Source organism: Emys orbicularis, chromosome 1, assembly GCF_028017835.1.
Source record: "Emys orbicularis isolate rEmyOrb1 chromosome 1, rEmyOrb1.hap1, whole genome shotgun sequence".
Lineage (NCBI taxonomy): Eukaryota > Metazoa > Chordata > Testudines > Emydidae > Emys > Emys orbicularis.
Window position 1 is genome coordinate 95,662,249 of NC_088683.1, and position 22,174 is coordinate 95,684,422.

Sequence of the window (22,174 nt, forward strand, 5' to 3'; positions counted from 1 at the left end):
GAGAGACGGTAACCTACAAACTGAGTAGAACAGCGAGAGGGTGAAACAAGGCATTTCCCTTCCTCTAAAGATAATGTCAGTATAGGATTCTCACTCCACAAGAGTTAAAGAGCTTGAGGGATGTCCCCAAAGGGGGGCAATAAAGTGTTGCTGCAACTAGCAGCAACAAGGGCAATGCCAACAGTGTGAATAAGGAAGGAGGTGTTATATAAAAAAATATATATAAATTATATCCTTCCTTATTCACACTGTCGGCATTGACCTTATTGCTGTTAGCATTAATGAGACAAAGGAGTAACATACCTTGTCCAAGTACTATGTCAGAGGTTCCAGTCTGCAAAAAGGGATAGCAATCAGTGAGAAAAGCCCACGCAAAAACTGGCAACCTGAAAATCTGGGATGACATCCTAAGAAGGGACTCTCTCCTGTGGTAAAATTTCTAAGGGTTTCAGTCTGCTCCATACAGAACCTCCAGGGACGTTTTGACATCTAGCATACGGTGAAAGGCCTCCCCAGACAGGCACACGGTCCGAGGGGAAATGTTGGCAGAAGGATAGGTAGAAGTCTACCACCACCTTGAAGAGGAAGCTCGGATGAGTCTGCAGCATTAACTTATCTTTATAAAGCATGGCATAAGAAGAATCAATCACTAGGCCCTTGAACTCACTCTGAGCTGAAATCTTTGCCACCATGAAAATGAACTTCCTGTAAGAAACAAACTCACACAAACTGGATGGTTCAGAAGGAATTTTCAGCAGCTTTGTCAAGAGCACATTAATATCCCGTAACACTTTTTAAATGTGAGTTTTCAGAAGTGTTAATCCCCATAAGAACCAGAAAACAAGGGCCTGTAAAGACACTGGCCTACATATGACTAATGCAGGTGCGACAAACTGAAATAGCTACCAAACATGCTGGAATGCAGTACGCTAAACTCAGACAGGTGAAGGCAGTCGAGCAGTTTTTGTGCAAAGGCCCACTTCAGCCTGACTTTACCACAAACACTAACATTTTCTGGTTTGAGTTGTAGATTTTTTTCCAGTAGATGATTTCTGAGATGCCTGGAGGACATGAGCCCCATACTCAGACTACCATGTCAAGAAAAGGGCTCTGGGGTCAGGATGGAGCAAGGATGATTTCAGGCCAGACTCTCAGAATAGGAGGAGGCATGTGGTGGCCAGAAGGGGCCTAGTTCACATTCTATTTTCCACTACTGCGATCCTCAAGGGTCTACGAGCTAGGAGAGTTCCATTAGTCTTGTGCTAGAGAGTTAAGGCCCAGGAGTGAAAATACTGCTCAAATGGTGTCTTTATAGAACAATCCTTCCACATGAAGAAGGCTGGACATAACCCCTTCCAGAGGCTGCTGATGCTATTTCAAAATGTTGACATGTGGTACGCACCTGGCCAAAGCACGCTTCTTTGTCTCCTTTGCTCGCACTTTCTTCATGAGATCTTCCAGCTTTCCTGAGGCATCAGTATGGACCCCAAGGTCTTCGTCCTCTGCTGTGTTAATGATGTCCCTGTAGAACAAGGAGATATCGAACCCCCCAGGCTTCTTCAGGTGCATCAAGTCAAGGAAGATACCTGGGGGCAAGGTAGAAATGTGGGGAGGATCATACAAATTGATTTCTACTTATATTGCCATGTTCATACAATATTCAGATATTCCTTTAAATGGGAAAGGAAGTCAAAATGGACAGTCGTCCATGAACAAAGAGGTGTCCTTTTGTTAAGAATTTTTTCTTTTTTTGGTAAGTGTTGGTTCTTGTAAGAAAGTAATTAATGAGAACTGGCCTGGTAGTTCTTTGCATCTAGTCAAGCAATGCAGCAGAGGGACCATGCTCAGCCCCTACCTGGGAGGGGAGTGACCCACTGTGGCCAATGCTCAAAGCAGCACTGACAGGCTCCAGAAGAAACTGCATCCACCCCATTCTTGTCCATAGGGAGAGGAGAGGAAGAGAAGTTGGAAGATTATAGAGAATCCCCCACAAAATTATCTTTTGTCAGGTATAAGGGATAATGTCTTAAGGAGGCTTGACTACCCTTAGGCTCTAGCACACCAACTGAATTCTGAAGGAATTGGCTGTCTCAACCACTTGCTGTGACTACTGCAACATCCTCCTTTCTAGCCTCCAAACATATTGCTTTCCTTCAATTCATATAAAATACAGCTGTGACCGAAGGCAATTTCTGCAATATCCTTGAAAAACCTTACTGAATTAAGTTAAAGTATCTCTGGAGTCCATTGTATTAAATGTTATTATTGGCTTAGATTGTATGTAACCTGTCTGGAGGGGGAGAGGGAAGGGAAGAGAGGTGATGTGAACCCCAGAAAGTGTTGTGAATGTCAAAGAATTATATTCAACAATGTGCCAGGCAAGAATGGACTTTGGAGACTAAGTGTCAAGTGATTTGCCTGGGGAAATCTCGGGTGGTTGGGGGGAGCTGAATGCAAATTCCCACTTCCAGTTACGCAAAAACCCAGCTTTTTCAAGCTATGGCTTGAGAAGGGAACCATTGTCTACTGATTACCTCTTCCCAGAATCTCAAGATCAAAGGCCCAAGCTGTATAAAGGAAAGACTGCACTATTCATGGGTGTGCTAGTTCTGAGCTAAGTCTGCTATGAACCTGTAACCACAGAAAAACCCCTTTGCAGAGTTTGAAAGACTGATTCCTATCAGAGTCCTAGCTAGAGCTGGGGGGTGATCTCTTATAAACTTCTTAGAATGTATGTAGATTTTATTGTTTTTAATATAATTTTCTCTGTAATGCTTTCACCTTAAGAATAAATATGTTTGCTTAGAAAAAGCTGTGTGCTAACTTGTGACTGCTGGCAACTACAGCTGTTCATAGCCTCCGGTGAGAAAGCGAAGCACAGACACCAAAGGGAGGTGATGGCTGAGGAGCCAGGAGCCTAGAATGTGTGCTGTTGTTGAACCACAGAGAGGGAAACAGATGCAGTTGCTAAAGTAATCCTCTTTGCCTGTCAATTTGATCATGTCACTCCATTCCTGGAAGAAGGGGGAAACATGGAAGTATGAGGGGGGTTTAATTTCTATGGCCCATTCAATCCCTGACTACAAGACAAGACAAACAAAAGGGGCTTAATTAGTGCCTATTAACCACAAAAAACTGGACTGAGAACCTCTAATTTAGAAAGCATTTTTATGTTTTGATTCAAATATTTTGAAAAATTGTCTCCAGAAATGTAGCAGCCCAAAGCCCTGTTTACGCCTAGCAATTCCCCAAGTCCTATCACATCATTCACTTTCCTCCAAGATTGTACAAAGCAGTTACTTGGTGTCTGCTGCAGGGAAGCATCACTTACTCTTCATTAGGCTCAATTTCTAAATTAAAGGTGAAAATGCTCACCTGTATCTCGAAGGTCAGCAGCTTTGGTCCTGGCCAGCTTAGCTTTAGTGCTGTCATGTCCATGAGGGTTGTCTTCATTGGTGAACAGCATGATTCTCTTGTGGCTCATCTTGAGCTGGACATCACTGAAGAGATTACAGCAGGCCCAGAGTGCCTCGCCCAGTGAGTAGTCAGCATTATGGCCAAACGACTCACGAAAGAGTGCTTTTCCCTGATCTCCCTTGTACTTATCCAACTCTAGCACTCGTTTGGCACCTAGATGGAAAGACAGCAAGGGCATTACTGGTTCTAGTTCGCACATTAAAGCCAAAACCTGCTGACCATTTTTCCAGCCAGAGAAAACACATTGCTCCCTACAGCTGATGTTTGTCTAACATTTCACAGCATCTCCACAGCATGGCCCTTCCAGTAGTTGGGTAGGGAAAGCGTTCAGCATCTTAGGGTATGTCGACACAGCAACTGAAAGGCATGCTTCCGAACACGAGTAGACATAAACACATTAGCTCTGCTCAAGTTAGTGCCTAAAAATAGCAGTGTGGCCACAGCAGCACAGGCGGTGGCCTGGGATAGCCACCCACGTACGTACGCAGGGGATCGTAAATGGGCAGTTAGCCATGTAGCTAGCCCAAGCTGCTGCAGACATACTGCTATTTTTAGGCATTAACTCAAGCACAGCTGGCACATATATGTCTATCTGTGCTGGGAATTACACCTCCGACCTGCTGTATACACATATCCTTAGGTGTATGGACCCATCGATAACCATCCTCGTTTTTCAAATTATGGACTTGCTCAAGTTGACCAACGGCTCCCCTTCTGCTTGTCTAGTGACAGCTTCTCTCTCTCTTCAAAATCTTGCCAATGATAGTGGAAGAACCTTTTACTCTGCAACCACTGCTATTTGATCAGCTTTTTCGTATCTTGCTCCCTCACTGGATTCTCCATCTCTTAAGATCTCACCTGAAAAGGGATCCTATTCACTATTTAATTTCCTACCCCATCTGTTATTTAACTAACAGTTTTAGAATTAGTGTTCTGAGAGAAGATGCTATACAAGAAGAACTAGATTACATAAACCCTTCCCCCTCCAGGGTACACTGTATCCTCCAGCAGACAGGAGTCTTTCCCCAATTCTTTTCCCCACTAACGGCCCAAACCTTTCATCTGCACCTTTGGGCCAAGAGAACAATAACCCAGTCCGGCTCTGGAGGTGTGATATATTAGAGGTTGGTAGGCAGAACTTCCACCATGATGCACTTTGCTTATAAGATGTGCTGCCAAGGAGTAGTTTGGGATTCAGACTTCAGAAACACTCCTACCCTGCCAGTACAGTAGCTAAAACAGAGCTGGCCTTCTTTCTCTATACAACATCCTACTCTCCTAAAAGTACTTCAGCACAAAGGCTAAGAAGTCTCAATGAGAAAGAAAAGTTAACAGTCCAAGTCCTCTGGAGAAACATCTGCATGTTCTCCCACTCCTATTTATTGAATATTCCCACTAGATACAAAGCAATAGCTTTTAGATAAAATGCCACTTTGCCATGACAGATATTAGCGCTTGGTTCCATTAACATCACTCTGGCTGGAAGTGATGTTTCCTGCCCCTCCCTCAAACAAGGAAATTACAATATTATCTTCCTCTCTCTCCCCCCAGAGCCTCCCACATCTCACTCTGCTTCCTACACTTTGTCACATTAACTTTACTCCTGCTGTTGGTTCTCAACCAGAGTTACTGTGCTGCGAACGGAGTGTTACTGTGCTAGAAGTCTGAGACAAAATACCGCTAGCAGGTCATCCTGTCCATCTCCTTTTGCAATCAAAAGGTATGGCAGCACATACATGGTAAATTCAACAGTACAGCAGGTGCCTGACAAGCTTTCAAGAGTCTGGATGGGACTCTCTTGAAAGCCTGTCACGCACCTGCTGTACTGCTAAATGTACCATGTATGTGCTAGAAGTCCTCTTTAATCAAAGGGGACAGTGGCCATAAAATGGGGCCTTGTGTTAAAGTACAGAAAAATATGGAACCCCACACAAAGGAAATAAAACACTGATAGTGTGTGTTCTTTACCTGATTCACTAAGGAAACTCTAAGCAGGGAAGTTGCTACACCTATCAAAAATCCCAGCACAGAAAAAGAAATTAAAATGCTACAGTAACAGGCCTCTCTCTCCAACGGGGACAAATGGTGATAAAAGCATTGTACAAATTTCCCCATTTCCTCTTAAGCCTCATATTCCTATTATCTCTTACCTGGATTGTCCAGCTCCTGAAGAACATACACATGTTTGAAATCCACAGAATTCTTGTGTTTCTCAGTGCCATAAAACACAACACTCAAGAGGTCCCGGTCACTACTAATGATCTTGCTGGTGTACACATTCCGGATGCACTGGAAAGAGAAAACAGCAGAATCAGGGGAAAAGGAAGGAGAAAGTTAGCTGAAAAAATGGTGCTAGAGTTCTCTCTTTGGCAATCAGCCCTTCATAATGGCAATGCCAAGGGCTGCCACAATGTTTTGAGCCACATTTCATAACAAGTATCAGAGGGGTAGCCGTGTTAGTCTGGATCTGTAAAAAGCGACAAAGAGTCCTGTGGCACCTTATAGACTAACAGACGTATTGGAGCATAAGCTTTCGTGGGTGAATACCCACTTTGTCAGATGAATGTACATTCATTCATCTGACGAAGTGGGTATTCACCCACAAAAGCTTATGCTCCAAAGTGTCTGTTAGTCTATAAGGTGCCACAGGACTCTTTGTCGCTATTTCATAACAAGTTAAGTACAAGATGTTTATGATTACATTTGAACATTAAATACTTTTCATTATAACACATTTTCTACAGAAAAGGACAAAAGAAACACTTCCTAGAGATACTACTCTATAATGCAAAATTTATTCCTCATTTTGTAAACACCATCACCACCAAAATGTCTGGGTTTGACTACAGATTAGGGATGCAAATATCGTTTAAAAAGTTAACCATTTAAACTAAATATTTTTAATCGTTTAAATGGTTAACTGATTAAAGGGCTGCCCCAGCTGGGGCTAAGACTAATGATTACCAATTAACCGGTTAACATTTTACATCACTACTACAGATCAAACCTCTCCAGCCCACAACCACTGCTGTTGCTGCAGAATGATTTCTGATTTTCGCACCAGAGATATGGTGCTCTCATATCATGGTGATGAGAAATACATAAATAGATAAGGCAGTCAACTACCTACATTAGCTATATTATAGTGGATAAGAAATATGTATATAGGCAACTCATAAAGCACGTTGAGATCTTTTAGTCTACAAGATAGAGATTAATAATGACCTAACACATGATCTTACCTGAATTGTCATATCAAAAGGAGTCCACTCATCATCATCATAATATTCAAACATGGCCTTGGAAGCATCAACTAAAAAAATCAGGCTGTCTCGACCTGCATATTTATATTCCCCTGAAGAAAAAAAAAAAAGAAGTATAGTCTTATAATTGGCCGTATCTTTTTTTTCCACTTAATGCACCCACCCATGTTATTTGCGCTTTGTAATATAAGCAAATGTAGGGAGTGGCTTGAGTAGCCAAAATTCATCCACAGGAGATTATTCACAATACAGAGGCTTGAAAGAACAAAAAGAAAAGAACCTAAGGAGATCCTCAGAAATATGTCTGGAGCAGAGGACCCCATGCTAAGGGGAAGAAAGCAGGCACTCAGGATCACATTCACAGAACACTTTTTGGTTAAAGGTCAAATTCTTACCCCCAGTTTCAACTTCTTCAGGATATTCTTCCTCTTCCTCATCCTCCTCATTTTTGTAGTAAGACATCCACTCTGACATGGCTGCCACTGTTTGCTAAAAAGAGCAGATGAGGCAGGTGTTTGAACTGACCTTCAGTCTGAAGACCCTCCAAATAACTGGTCACATGGTTTGGGCACTTGTTTTCAGTTGCTAAGGTCTGGTCCACTTACAAATTAGATCAACCTAGCTACATTGCTGGGGAAAATGTAATGCCCCAAGCACGGTAGTTAGGGAGGCCTAACCCCCAATGTAAGTACAGTTAAGGCTTGAGCTACACTACAGAGTTAGGCAGCTTACGTCAACCTGTCTACACTATAACATTGCTCCCATCAATGTAAGTCACCCATTACACTGACCTAATAACGCCACCTCCGCGAGAGGCATATAGTTAGGATGTCGATATAGTTAGGATGACGGTGTAGACACGGTGTCAGGCCCGTGTGGGGCTCACAACGCCCCACCCGGTGAAGTCAGTGGAAGCGCACCGCCAACAGAGGGGGCACAGCGCAGACACGAACCCCCAGAGTAATTACTGCAGTGGCTGTACCGTGACTTAACTTAGATCAACTTAATTTTGTAGTGTGGGAATAAGGTGACCAGATGTCCCGATTTTATAGGGACAGTCCCGATATTTGGGGCTTTGTCTTGCATAGGCGCCTATTACCCCCCACCCCCACTTTTCACACTTGCTGTCTGGTCCCCTTATGTGGGAAGCGCCTACGCCACAGCAGCGCAGCCACAGCCTAACCCACAAGAGACGCCCCCGAACGTTACTTTGCCACAGAAGCGATGGCCGGAGTCAGCAGCGGGGCTGCGCGGGGGCTCCCAGAGCCGCTGTCCACGCTAGGAGCGGTTGGAGAATCCCGGGCCGCGAGGGGGAGGGCGCGCGAAGCAGCACTGGCGCGATAACGGCCTGGCTGGAACTGCTGCTCCCCCCCATTGGCCTCGTGCCAGTGGAAGCGAACGGGACACGCCCCCTCTCGCTGGTTTCCAGCCGCGGCGAGCGTCTCGCGCCCTCACGTGGGGCGCCGCAACAGAGCGAGTCGCGAGCCCCGAGCTGCCCATCAGCCGCGACCCGCCCTCCGATCTCGGGCAAGGGCCCAGCCTGTCCCTGCAGCGGCAGTAGGAGGCCGGACAGGACACCGCCCCGGGGACGTGGGGCGAGAGGCGACGAGAACATCTGCGGCCAGCCATAGCTCAGCACCGCCCTGGCAATGGGAGCCCGGGGGAGAGAAAGGGGGAATTCATGGGCACTAGGTGGAGGGCCGGCAGCCCCCTGAGTGGGGGGATCGGTAGAAAACGAGGCGGGGCCCCAACAGCCCTTAAGGCAGCTCGGCTCCGCGCGAATAAGTGACTCCCGCCATTACCTGAGCCCGTAGCAGCTCACCGAAACCGGAAATCCGCCCCCGGAAACAATCCTACCCAATCCTGCGAAAGTGGGTGCGGCCCGAGGGAAACCACGCCCCCATGCGATTGCTTACGAGGAAGCCACGCCCCTTACATTCTACCACCTCTAGAGCCGGCAGCTCAGCTGCAGGTTACAGCCCCGCCCACAAAGAGCCACCTTCACAGGGCATCACCGCGTTCCAGCCAATAGCTGGTCCCATCCTTAACCCCGCCCACAAGATGGAGTCCTGCTCGCTTACCTCATGTACCCCCTCCTCATGAAATAACCCCTCCCGCCAGCAAAAGCCCCGCATCCTAACGGCACAGCCCCACCCCGCCCTAGCTCCGCCTCAGCAGCGGCGCCGGGTTCCATAGCGGCGCAGTGACGAGCCGCCCGGCCGGTCTATGGCTGTGGCGCATGCGCAGAGGGAGCATTCCCCCCGTCACCTCACAGTTGGTGCCACTGCTGTGGACCCAGAAGTAGTGGGGCCGGGCCGGGCTGTCCCTTCCCCCCCTCCCTCCGCTCGACCGGCACCCGCCCGCCGTCCCCCGGGCAAGGAGCTTCCTAGTCCCTCCCTTATCCCCCACCAGGGACCCCGTCCCCCCATGGAGCCGCCGCCCACCCTGTACCTGGTGAAGCTCTATGTCTACGACCTGTCCAAGGGCATGGCCCGGCGCCTCAGCCCCCTCATGCTGGGTAAGGGGGCTGGCCCGGGGGCAGGGTCGGTGGGGTGAGGAGGGTTGGGATGGGGAGGGGCCTGCGAGGCCGTGGGATGAGGGGAGCGCTGGGCGGGGCGTTGTGGGGAGGATTGTCCCGGATCCTGCCCCCGGCGGCCCTTTGGTCTCCCCCTTTGCTGCCCTGGAGGCAAGTCACTCCTGGGAGTCGGACGCTGGGACGGCTTCCCAAGGTGCAAAGTAGCGTGTGTCCTGCCAGAGTGCTGGGAACTGCCGAGCCCCCCAGCAAACACACACACTGCTCCCCGGGGGGACAAAGCCTCGCTCGCAGTCATTGTATCGTGGTGGAGTGGAGCTCTGGCCCTTTATCTAAGAGAAAAGAGATTTTCAAAGCAGCATGGATACATTTTCCCGTTTGACACGGTACAGTAGGATTCACAGATCAGTGCAACACCGGTGATAAAATCCCATTAGGGTGGGACTGATCCTGTTTTGAAATATGCTAGAATAGATACCTGTTTCAAGCAGTTTATAAATATCTGTGGTAGAAGTACTGAATATTACCATGGGCAGCGTTCCAGTGTCAAATGCTACACTACATGACACTTATGCATCTAAAGAGCAATTCCTGGAAGTGTATGAATTTATTACCACTTTACAGATTTTTCACAAGAGATAGATCTTTCTGTCCAGGATCTTAATGGGTGAACTTTATGAGTAAAGGAGGTGCAGGCCCCTTTGCTAATCGTTTGAAATGCTCTATTACCAACTTTAATATGGCAGATTTAATCATAACTTGGTTGATGAGTGAGGTCAAACTTTTGGAAGGATTTTGTTCTGGATCAGATAGATTGTAACCACCTTGCTGACACCCAAGATGTACCATCACTTTCTTCTGGGTATGGTGGATTTAGGGGCATAAGTAAAAGTAATTATTTCTTAAAATATGTGTGGAAATACCCAGAACGTATCTTCAGTTTTAAGATTGACTGTTATGAGGATTACTTTGTCCTTGTGGAATATGCCAAATGGTAGACCTATTACATGAGCTCTCCACTAAGAAATTTCTCTGTTTTAGGCATTGGTAATTAGACAAATTATTTTGAGGGCTAGAAAGCATTTCCTGGAAGGGTTTGAAAAGATGTACAGGGTGGGTATCTGGTACCAGAAAGGAACTGAACATTGGTTGGGATTATGGAACTGATGCTGTCTTTAGTAATTTCTTCTCTGAAATTTCCGTTTACTTTGAGGTTGCAAAAATACTTGTTGACCATGAGATAGAACTTTGAAGTATATTGACTTTCTATCCTGGTAGCAAACTATTTTAGGACCCTATACAATACAGCTGGATAAGATCTGTCAGGTGTAGTAGCTCTGTATGAAGGAGGATTGTGTTTTATTCCTTTGTCTGAAACTGTTTTTTTTTAAATGGGGCTATGGGAGATCATTTCAGTCTCCCCTGGGTATGAGTAGAAAACTGGTTCTTGACCATAATGACTTTCCTTATGAGAGAGACTGAATGGGGACAAAGCTTTTTCACCCATTGCAATGTCACTCATATCTCTAATAGGTTGATGCTGTACTGTGACTGTGTACTGTACTGTGTACTGTCTGTGGTGTAGACTAGGCCATGTATCCTACCAATCTGGCTACAATAGTTTATGCATATCACTATCAACTTTCTTATCAAGAACTTGTCCTTTGTCAACTGACTGATCAAAAGTTTGATGACTTTGAGGAATTGTGTCTCTTGTGTATAGTTTCTGAAGTGTGAAGTGGCCTTGTAGGAAGAGGAAGACCTGTAACTGTCTGCCCCATGTCAGGCTAACAATGTATATCAGCCTTCCCAGCCGCCTCAGTATCTGAGTAGATGGCCCTATGGACTGTGAACTACTGGCAGTAATTTCATCTGCCTGTCCTGAGAGAAAGATGTTGTGCTTTCCTGTGGCTTTTTAAAAATAAAAATGAAAGCCTGAATTATACTCAGCATGAAGGCCCATATATGCTAACAGTGAGTTTGTGAGTTTGAGAAGAAAACATTCCTGTTGAGACCCTAAGCGATTAATTCTGTGTATGACAGATAGACAGAAGTAGCAGCTTTGAGAGGTGTGCATTCCGCTATTCCAACCCCTGCTGGATAATTTCAAAATAATTACAAATACTTATTTCTCCCTTCAGGCTCTTTTCCATTGTACTGGCAAGGATGTAACTTTCTCTTGTAATGGTTTTAGTGACTAAGTTTTATCTTGGGCTGGAGGGGAAATATCAATATGACTCTAAAGCCTGGTTTACACACAAATTTGTAATTATTTAACTAAATGTGAGAAAGTTTAGCTAAATCAACCTTAGCCATGCTTCTTCTGGAATAAGTGTCCATCCACAGGCTTGTACTGAAAACTAAATTAATGTTCATTCACATCTTTTGTTATTACAATGCAAATTCATATGCAGACCAAGCCAAAGCATTCTAGTTCTGGTATGACATAAGATGCCAGTCTTAGTATTTTGCTGCTTTATGAGTTCCTGAATGATACATTTAGCACTTATTCTTTATTTATTTTTTTCTGAATGGTAATAAGTATGCTATGATTTTTACAATACCCAATAATTGCAAAATAATGTGCTTGAAAAACAGTGCACAGGTCTAAGTTTATAGGAATCTGCAGAAAGAAAGAAAATTAACAAATTGGATCAGAGTCCACAGTTGTGTGGGAAATACTGATTGCTAGTGATGGTTAATAACCATCTGAGATTGGGCAACTTGTCATGAGTTCTGGGAATAATGCCCACTAGGTTTGCTTTGTCACAGTGACAAAGCAAACTTCAGAATATTTGGGATCATATGAATTTGGTGATTGGACTGTCCCAAAGATAGATCTTGGTTTTTATTCTTTGAGTGACAGTAAATCTCTAGTGTGGGCTCCCCATTGCCATATCTGACCTCAGTGGTTTTCCACAGATCTCCCCAAAGTAGGTAGATGGGAAAAATACCTTCTTTCCCCAAATACATCCCATTCCCTTTTAAGTGGCCACAAAAGCGGTTTGGCACTACTCCATAGATTGGCTTTATATAAGAATCTCATGCAGCCAATAGCTTTTGTTCCTTTGGAGCCCAGAGCAGTTCAGATGTGAGACTCTTAAGCTTCATGGAATACAAAAATTAGATAGGGAAATAATGTATTAGATGATTTAGTTCTAAACCCTTGTCATCCCTAGCCAGTCCAGGATTACTCCTTACAGTATCTTCTTCTTTGCTTTATCCAGTTTAACTCTAACAATGTGACTCTTTCTTTGGTGTGGTAATTCCTCATAATGCCACCTTCTTAAAATACAAATGCACTTAAAATAAAGATTGGAAAGGAAGGTGACAAATAAAGGACCAGAAGGTTCTTAAGGTGTTTTAGAGGAGGGGAAGAATGAAATGAGATGTGTATCAAAGGGAAGCAGATTCCACATCATAGGACCCACCACAGCAAAGGCATAATTTCCTGCCAATTTCAGATAGGCTAGAGGAATCCTGAAGTAGTCATGGGTATTGTGTTAATATGTGTCAGTACGAAGCTCAAGGATCAGTCCTCTCATCCCTCAAATACTTGTAGAAAGTTCTATAAGGTAACTTTACAACGATCATCACCACAGTAGCTGAATGCTGAACTTGGACAATTCTAGATTTCTATAGCATTGTCGAAACAGATGTTATAGTGACTTAATCATGTCCTTTGGCCGCATATAGTTTTCCTTCCATCCCCCTAATCCATTTTCTGGTGTTACTCTTCCCTGAATTTCCTTCCAATGTACCAGACATCTTTCTGATATTAAGGTATGCACTACTGAACACTGTAGTCTCTACTGCATCTAGGGACTATCACCTTCCTTGTCTGTGATGTCATATGTGCAATCCAAAACTGCAATGGCATTTATCTAACTTGCTCTACCCTTCAGCCTTTGGGATGTGCTTTGACTAATTTAGCATGTCCAACTAAACTGGCTTTAAAACAGTAAAATAATAAATATTCACCAATGAGAAAGCAGTGGAAGTTCCATTCTTAGGATGTTGGTCTTATTCTTCCAGGAGGGGGTAGGGGCAAATGAGAACTGGACGCTGATTGTGAACAAGCTACCCTAATATTAAGAGAGATCCATGGTGAGGATTAATGTACCACCACTTCAGTGCTGGCACAAGTTTTTCAGGGTGATATGCAAATGAAATATTCAGGGCCTCTTCTAACTTGCTCCCCTCATGTACCTGAGCCAATGGCACTGACTCATGGGTCAGATGTGTGTACATGGGATCCCTGTATGAGTGGAATCCTAGACTGCAATATAAGGCAAAAGCTGCCACTGCAAATCAGTCAATCAACTAGGAATACATTTGTTGGAACAGTTCTTGATGGAATATTGAACAAGCACTACCATCCTTCCCACCCCACTAGCCCATAAAGACTCTGAGAGCAAGGGATAACTGTTACTTGAATTATCTCCTGCCTTTTTCCTTCTATCCCCCATCCAGCGCCTCATGATTTAAATAAGAGAACATGATGGTTCCTGAAGAGGCCTGATTCAGCTTTGCCCCAAAGCATCTACTAAAGAGGATTGGTTGAAAATGAAATACTCTACCCTTGCCCCATACACCCTATCTCCGCACACTCCCAGCCATCTCTGGGAATGAGGAAATGAGACTCAGATGCAGACTCTGTTGGCATTGTGCTGCAGTTTCACTAAGTAGGGCAATATTCTTTCAGAAATGAGGTGTCCTCCTAAGTGACTAAAAATGCTAAATTTAATAGCACCTTATTTCCCTGCTACCCAGCTGAGGGAACAGGTGTTGCTCTCACTTTTGTGCCAGTGTAGGCACCAGTTTTGCATCCCAGTCAGAGTATTTGGTATCCTGAGTAGAAGCTGTCTCCTTATATAATCCCTTCATGCATCACTAGTACACTGTTCTTGGATTTGATTAATCCAGATCCATCTACAAACTCCACTTTTATTTGAGATTAAAAACCTGCACATGCATACACTCCATCCCCTAACCCTCTAGATTAATAAATTAACTGTGCCAACAAGATGGATGATTCACAGCCATCTAATCTTCCCACTACATGACCTTCTGGATAAACCCAGGAATGGAAGTAATCTGGTTTGATTGGATTCTAAAATTATACAGGCTCAGTTTCTAGTCTAAAAGTGACCTTGTATCCTAACTATGAACCTGTGTCCTAACTTAGTCACAGAACAAGTAAATAAAGTCTAGTAATTCTTCAAATTCCCACAATTAATTTGGAGGCAGTGGAATTATTTCCCATGAGCTTTAACCTATTTTCTTCCCCCCATAAATAGTGTTTAGGTTGGCAAGATAACGATTTGAAACAGAAATCTTTTAAAAACCTTAAAGTAACAAAAAAAAAACCCATGTAGGCTCCCAAATCACTTAGGCTCTGATTCAGCAAAGTATATAAATATGTGATTAATGGGACTACTTGCATGCTTAAAGATATGCATATGCTTAAGTATCTTGATGAATCAAGGCCAAAAGGCTATCAAATAGCTTAGTCGTAAATTTTGTAAAAAGCAACTTAAAATGTCTTGATCTTAATGTTGATATTCCCCTGCAGCGTTGGGAATCCAAACACAACTTCTCTTTACTAATAAATTATAATCAGTAAGTGGAACTATCCAGTAGAGCTTCACTGTCTATGATGAATGAAGTACAAAAACTAACAGCAGAAATAGTGAAGAGACCTTGATTTTAAAAACATTTCCAATTTAGGAATCTTAGGCGTTGGCACATGTAAAGGAATGCTTTAAAACACAGTTTATCTTGACATCCTCCCTGTTTAATATAATATGTTTTTAGAGAGAATTACCATAGAAAATCAAATTTTAGAAAACTAGTTCCTTCCTCTCCAACCTGCTGCCAGGATTCTGTCTCTATAAACTAGCAACTGAAGTTTATTTTATCTGTACTGTTTAGACAGAGTCATCACCTGTTGCCAGAGAAAACACTGAATTCTGAACTATATTCTTGACATGATGAGTGAAGGAGGAAGCTATTTTCACATTTAGTTTCAAGGTGTAAATATTTGTAACTTTTTTATCTACCCCAATCCTGTTTTTAAAAGCCCTACAGGTTATCTTTGAAAGGGAGACACTATTGGGTTCTCTTTCAAATAAATTATTATTTATATTCTAATAGTGCATATAGGGGTCCAGTTATGTTAGGTGATGTACAAACACATAAGAATAGACACTGTATGTATAATTCTCCATTGTCCAGTCTCCAATTCCTCTTCCACTGATTCAAGTCAATTTCCATGTATTGGTTTTTTAGTCACTTTCTAATTAGTTTATTGTCATGAGGCAGATTTCCATGTTTCTAAATGAGCTGAAACCAAAGTGGCTTTTTTCGTTTCATCTTCTGAATTCAGTGATCTTTGCAACAAGTCTTTAACTGTTGCTGCTGGCTGAAGTCACAAAATGGATAAGGTGGTAGATTAAAAACAACAACTCAGATTTGGTAGGTTATAATTTTAAAGCCTATTTACATTTCAGCCCCATACTTTATTTTTAAGAAGAGATACTGAGAATGAGCTACAGAGCCTTCACTTCTAGGTCACCAGTTCCAATCTGGCCCTTTATCAGTAGTGACTGAAAAGGAAATTCATTATTATATGATGGCTGTATAATGGATTATGTGAAATTAGTATGAAACTAGTAGTACACCTGGTACTGACTGAGCACCTTTGTTGGTAAGCTTAGAGGCCAAGGACTGACTGGGGCACTGAAATGGTGCTCTCTTCTTCTCCCTAGAAGTGGGCCCATTCAGGGTTAGGACGAGTATGTTGGCGGAGAAGTCTGGCACGACCAATTCCTCATGCAAGTAAACAGAGAAATTAAGTCACCAGTGCAGACAGTGTGGCACCATTCACTAGCACTACAGTTCATTACTAAATGAAAAAAAGCTATTTTTCCTGATCCTTTGGAACAGGGATTGGCAACCTTTGGCACGTGGCCTGCCAGGGTAAGCCCCCCGGCGGGCCGGGCCGGTTTGTTTACCTGCCGCGTCTGCAGGTTCGGCCGATTGCAGCTCCCACTGGCTGCGGTTCGCCATTTCAGGCCAATGGGGGCTGTGGGAAGTGGTGCAGGCCGAGGGATGTGCTGGCCGCCGCATCCCGCAGCCCCTATTGGCCTGAAATGGCGAACCGTGGCCAGTGGGAGCTACAATCGGCCGAACCTGCAGACGCAGCAGGTAAACAAACCGGCCCCAGCCCGCCAAAGGTTGCCGATCCCTGCTTTAGAACAATGGCTCTCAACCTTTCCAGACTACTGTACCCCTTTCAGAAGTCTGATTTGTCTTGCAGACCCCCAAGTTTCACCTCACTTAAACTACTTGCTTACAAAATCAGACATAAAAGTGTCACAGCCACACTATTATTGAAAAAGTGTTTACTTTCCCATTTTTACCACATAATTATAAAATGAATCAATTGGAATATAAATATTGTACTTACATTTCAGTGTATAGTATATAGAGCAGTATAAACAAGTCATTGTCTGTATGAAATTTTATTTTTACTGACTTTGCTAGTGCTTTTTATGTAGCCTGTTATAAAACTAGGCAAATATCTAGATGAGTTGATGTACCCCCTGGAAGACCTGTGTGTATCCCCAGGGGTACATGTAGCCCGTGTTGAGAACCACTGCTTTAGAAAGATACAACTTTGGCATTAAGGTTGCAGCTTGGGGTTAAGGCAAGATGTGGTAATAGGTGAGAGATGCATAGGTGAGTGACAGCAAGTAGACTGAACTGTGTAAAGGAAGTTGCCGATGACTCTCTCCTTCTCTCTACATACAGGGAAACAGCTGGATGGGATCTGGTAAGTGACTAGATTTAACTTGCATAATGTGTGTTAGACATTGGGTAGCATTTCCAATATGGCATTATAAATGTTTTAGATCTGAAGGAACACATTGGTACTGACCAGAGATTGAGGTACTTTCTGAATGTTCTTAGAGTTACTAGAAGGAAGATTAATAGAATTGAATTAGGCACTGTGCAAATCTCCTTTCAGTTCTTTTCAATGGACCTCAATACCAACAATAATTTATTATTACATATTTTATTGCAGCAGCACCCAAAATGTACTAGTCGTTTTTCAAACATAGGATACTGTCTCTGTTCCAAACAACGTAGCTTCTGATTGCAGACATGACTGAACATGAGAGCACCAACAGCAGGTGAAAATAGGAGGATTGCAGACAAAGGTTACAAAAATACCACCACATGGTTACTTAGTAGCTATATGTACATTTTGTTAGAAAATATGTTCTCCAATAGATAAAGCACAATCATGCCCAACTCGCCAAAGTCTCCCATCCAGGATTACGGGCCTTTTGGCCAACGTCTTCCATCATCCCTCACCAGTCAACCACCCTGTCCTCCCTCATCCAACTATCCCACTCACTGTCCAACTCTTTTCCAGTCCCAATCATCAGGCCATTGTCCATATGGTGACCTTGGATAATTCATGCCCCAAACTTTCCCAAGTTTCTAACTGGCTGTGAGAGAAGTTTTGTCCTTCAGTGCATATGGCTGGAGAAGGAAAGCTATTGGGGGTTCTTCTCCCACCTTTTCTGGTGTCTTAGGTACCATGGTGATCCTGGCTGAGCCATTCGCTTCCACCTGCAGTGTAGCATGAGGCTTGATAACCAGTGTGACTATTTTTCTTCTGGTTAGTGTCCCAGCAGACATTATTCCTACTCATAGAAGGGTCTCAATCTTTTCTTGACTTTAAGTTATTTGCCTCAATAATACCTTAGGCAACATGTACTACAGTTCTAGTCTTTCATCCACTCATATAAGTGGTTTATATGCTGGCTTAAACATTTCTTCTTCTTCTTTCATATAGCTTCCTTTTCATGTCTCCTTGCTCTCCCTCAACAGGCACACCTCCATAATTGTCCATAAGGATGAGTTCTTCTATGGCAGTGGTGGGATTTCCAGCTGTGCACCTGTAAGTTCAGCTTTCTTGGGACTTTTTCCTAGCTCTACTCTTTTCTCTTCCCATATGGTTTCTTGATGATGATTAATTTCTCTAATCAGGAGTGCCCTGTGTTTGCCCTTTAGGAAAAGTGTACAAGTGTATTTAGTCTTAAGAGATTGCAAGATTCAGCCAGGTGAGGTACTAAGGGTCATGATGGCTGGTCAGCTGGGGAAAAGGGATCCTGCACAATGGGTTTGGTCCCAACCACAAGTTAAGGTTTACATCAGCCAGAGTTCAAAACAAACTATGGGGCTTCCTGTGCTCAGCATTCTGAAAAGAAGGAAGCTTCCTGCAGCTCAGCCACCCCTTGGCTGCCTTCGTTGGCACTAAATGGAGGATTTTTATACTTAGACCTTGGTGATTCACGGTATTTAAAATGCACACACATTGACTACCTTGATATCCTCTCCAGTTCTTGGGGTGGTCTTAGCCCAAAGTTCACCCTCTGAAAGCATCTTAAAACACAGGTCTGCCACACAGTTCTGGAACAGCATGGAGAACACAGCAGCAAGTTGCAGAATAAGACACATGAAGTGTCTTGTACCTCTCATTCTCTAACTGGAGAGAGCTGAGGACAGAATAGTTTGCTCTGAATCTGATACTGTAAACCCCTTTCCCTGCTCCTGGGCAAACCATGTTAGTTTGTTTACGTCAGCAGCATTCTGGACTGCAGGAATCCCCACCCCTTGGAGTGCTCCATCAGAATCCATTCTGTCCATTTAGCATCTTCTTTTGCTTGTGCATTTCACAGGGAGGGACGTTGCTCGGGCCCCCAGACTCAGTTGTAGACCTCGGGAGCACAGAAGTTACAGAAGAAATTTTCCTGGAATACTTGTCCTCGCTGGGAGAATCCATGTTCCGGTGAGTTATAACTTTTATTTGATTTTTAACATTTCTTTGCCAAAAAAAAGAAAATTGGGGTGGGGGTCCCAGGGCCTGTCTCACTAACACAAAGCTTCATCTGACTAGTATACTTTTTAGTACTAACCAGATAATAAGTAATAATGGGGCTAGAACTGGCACATGATCAACTGCAAGCTACATAACACTTGGGTGGACCCAGGCCTTGATCAAGGCTGGAAAAGAATTCTGTCAGGATGCCTGCAACACTGGATCTTGAGCCCACATTGAATATTGACAGCAAACAGGGTTTTGCCTGGTATGTTTTGGATGAGAGACCTTCATGGAAGACCTACATGATCGAGGAAATAGTGTTCATTCAATAGGGGCACTTTACCGTGAGAGCCAGTACTGAAACACTGTGCTGGAGCTGCCCTCTTTCAGATGATATGTAAAACCAAGGTTCTGACTTCCTGTGTTCATTAGAAAGCCAAGGGCACTTCTCACAAAAGTAATTAACAATAATACTTACTTAGTATCCCGGTGAAATTCCAACCTCAGTAATTACTTGGATCTACTATTTCTTCTGTAATTTCAAGTGAAGAAGTTGGTACTCATTTCTCCTCCAAAAGGCTGTTGTGTAGTGTCAGTAGCGCAGAATGGCTGCCACGTTCCACCCCCAACTCAGCTGAGTTTTGGAGAGAGAACGGACTTGTGTGTTGTCTAAATCGTGTTAGGGTCCTTTAGGATGAATGGTGCTGATGTAATTAATTATTGGTTTGAGTTCCTTTTCTTGCGGTATTTATTGCTGACTCTCTCTCTTCTGTGTTTGAACTCCTCTCCTGGGCACAGAGGAGAGTCTTATAACCTCTTTGAACATAACTGCAACACCTTTAGTAACGAAGTGGCGCAGTTCCTGACAGGAAGAAAGATCCCTTCCTACATTACTGACCTTCCGTCCGAAGTCCTTTCCACGTGAGTACAATCTTCTCTGTTTCTATCTGTAGTATGTTGCTTCATGCTGGTGCCTGGATGTTTGCTGCCACATCTGGTAAGTCCTAGGTGGGGACTGGTACCTTCTGTACCTCATGAGATCAGGGAGAGGATGCCACTTCATTTATTTGGGCCTTTATATGCAGTGACAGTCTCCACACCATGACTGGCCCTATCATGATGAGGGAAGGGTGGAAGATTCTTTTCTTCTACCATCAATGAATGTAATCTAACTGCCTCCCTATGGCTTTTTTTTTTTTTTTTAATCACTTGACAAGATGTATATAAGAGGTCAGAGAGCTGTATAAAGGCCAGTGGCTAAGGATACTAGTACCTCTTTGAAATTAAAATAAGCAATGTCTTCATCTCAGGGCAGGGTGTGGGCATTGCTAATGAGTCACCTTTCCTGCCCCAGAGGGCCATCACTGTGTTGAGGCTTGCCATGTTGCCCTATGGAGGTAAAGCTTTGAAGTTGCTTTTGAGATACTTAAAAGCAGGGGCTGGATGGGAGGAGAGGATGCAGAAGGGAGGAAATAAGTGTAAGTTCTATAACATCCCTTCTCATCACAACTGAGATTTGTAGATCTCACTGTCTCAGAGGCTAGCTCAGCCTCCTTTGGTATGCACTTTCAGTTGAGTCAGTAAGGAGAGCTGCACCATCCAGTTCTCCTCTTATCACAAACAGCACTGTACCTGACTATGACACGCAAGGTCAGTTGGTAGAAATGTTTCTCCTGTACTGGGCTGTAAGATGAAGCTAAGCAAAGTCAGATCCAATGTATACTTGAATAGGAGACCTTCAAGGAAAACTCAGTAGGAATTATTCAGTGAATACTGATCCAGAGTTGCACAGAGGTGCTAGAGGTGGTTCTGCTGCCAGAGATGCCATCTATTAAACTAAGGTTTGGACACTTGTGACCATTAGAGATCCCATGGCCCTTTTTCCAAGGTTACTGATGATAGTCACTATGTTTCTGGCCAAGTTTGAATTTAGCTCAAATTTGACATTCTGCCTCCCTAACTTTCTCTTAGGAGTTTCAGTTGGATAGCTACTACTCCACTATTTAATGATGTTTGACACTTAATGGAAAACTGCTTTGCAAAATCATATTCTGATCTCCTCAGGTAACTAGATAAATTACTAAAAGTTAGTATCAGACAGGGTACTGCTATCTTGACACTACTTTATGTTAGGATTCAAGGAACTGGCTCATGAAAACTAGAGTTTGAACAAACATTTAAAGTTGCTGCTGTAGCAATTTTTATTTAACTGGTTAAATTAAACCATATAAAGTAACTCATTGAAGAACAGGACTTTACGAAGTTGCCATTATAAAGGCCATCTCATTCTGTTTCAGAGGTGGCTACATTTCAAGGGTGTGTGAGAAATCCTTGTATATATGTAGCATGAGCACTTTAAGATCTATAAATGTCCTTTTTTCTTTTTTTTAATTTCCTTGCCACCTCAGACCCTTTGGACAAGCTTTGAGGCCTCTCCTGGACTCCATCCAGATCCAGCCACCTGGTGGTAATACCTTCCGCAGACATAATGGACAGAGCTAACACAAATGGATGGATGTGCCCAGCCTCACCAGGCTTTTCCTTTTTAAACATACAAAACTACCAGATTTCTATTTTATAATTTCACATCAGCATTGTCTCCAAGGAAATAACAAGATGTTTTTTCAGATTTCCCAGGGAGATGACTTATCGGGTTGCATGTAGGACAATGCTACCAAAAAGATTGCCATAATTTCTAATAGTATTATTCTAACTTGTTAAGGCTGTCTTGTCTGTGTACACTGACACTTTCTAAATAGCCCTCTTGCTGGAGATGTGGGAATTCATTCTATGGAGACTGGAGAGCCCATTACTCAATTTGGGGTACCCAAGGGGAGGCACTGGGTTAAGAGTCCTAGCAATCCCTTGCCAGACTTGCATCCAAGAATTAAGGGGTGGAGGACAGGACCTCTCCAAAAGATCAGTATCCCTTTCAGTCAGGGGAAAATAAGGGTCAAGTAAAAGCAAAACAAAGTGAAACTTTTCCTTCTCCCCATAGCAAGC

General features: G+C 43.6%; 2 protein-coding genes across 2 annotated transcripts in view; one reads left to right on the plus strand and one right to left on the minus strand.

The window, feature by feature from the left end:
* Positions 1 to 8,602, minus strand: part of XRCC6 (X-ray repair cross complementing 6) — a 20,206-nt gene extending 11,604 nt beyond the window's left edge. Inside the window, exons 1-6 of the mRNA XM_065406318.1 lie at positions 8,543 to 8,602; positions 7,136 to 7,229; positions 6,720 to 6,832; positions 5,628 to 5,766; positions 3,376 to 3,630; positions 1,403 to 1,586 (exon numbers count right to left, since the gene is read on the minus strand). Coding sequence (XP_065262390.1) covers positions 1,403 to 1,586; positions 3,376 to 3,630; positions 5,628 to 5,766; positions 6,720 to 6,832; positions 7,136 to 7,214 — 770 coding nt within the window. The 5' untranslated portion in view covers positions 7,215 to 7,229; positions 8,543 to 8,602. The remainder of the gene's footprint in view (positions 1 to 1,402; positions 1,587 to 3,375; positions 3,631 to 5,627; positions 5,767 to 6,719; positions 6,833 to 7,135; positions 7,230 to 8,542) is intronic.
* A 565-nt stretch (positions 8,603 to 9,167) lies between these two features.
* Positions 9,168 to 21,673, plus strand: DESI1 (desumoylating isopeptidase 1). The gene is made up of 6 exons (XM_065397451.1): positions 9,168 to 9,258; positions 17,089 to 17,110; positions 18,178 to 18,247; positions 19,029 to 19,138; positions 19,970 to 20,092; positions 21,580 to 21,673. The coding sequence occupies exons 1-6, from the start codon at positions 9,168 to 9,170 to the stop codon at positions 21,671 to 21,673; spliced, it is 510 nt and encodes a 169-aa protein (XP_065253523.1).
* Positions 21,674 to 22,174: the final 501 nt, after the last annotated feature.

What these genes read in the sequence shown, in the direction of transcription:
- DESI1 (XM_065397451.1), top strand. Translation starts at nt 9,168, where the DNA reads ATGGAGCCGCCGCCCACCCTGTACCTGGTGAAGCTCTATGTCTACGAC. An exon ending in CCTCAGCCCCCTCATGCTGG is followed by an intron (nt 9,259 to 17,088) that starts GTAAGGGGGCTG and finishes CTCTACATACAG; the next exon opens with GGAAACAGCTGGATGGGATC. An exon ending in AAACAGCTGGATGGGATCTG is followed by an intron (nt 17,111 to 18,177) that starts GTAAGTGACTAG and finishes CTCCCTCAACAG; the next exon opens with GCACACCTCCATAATTGTCC.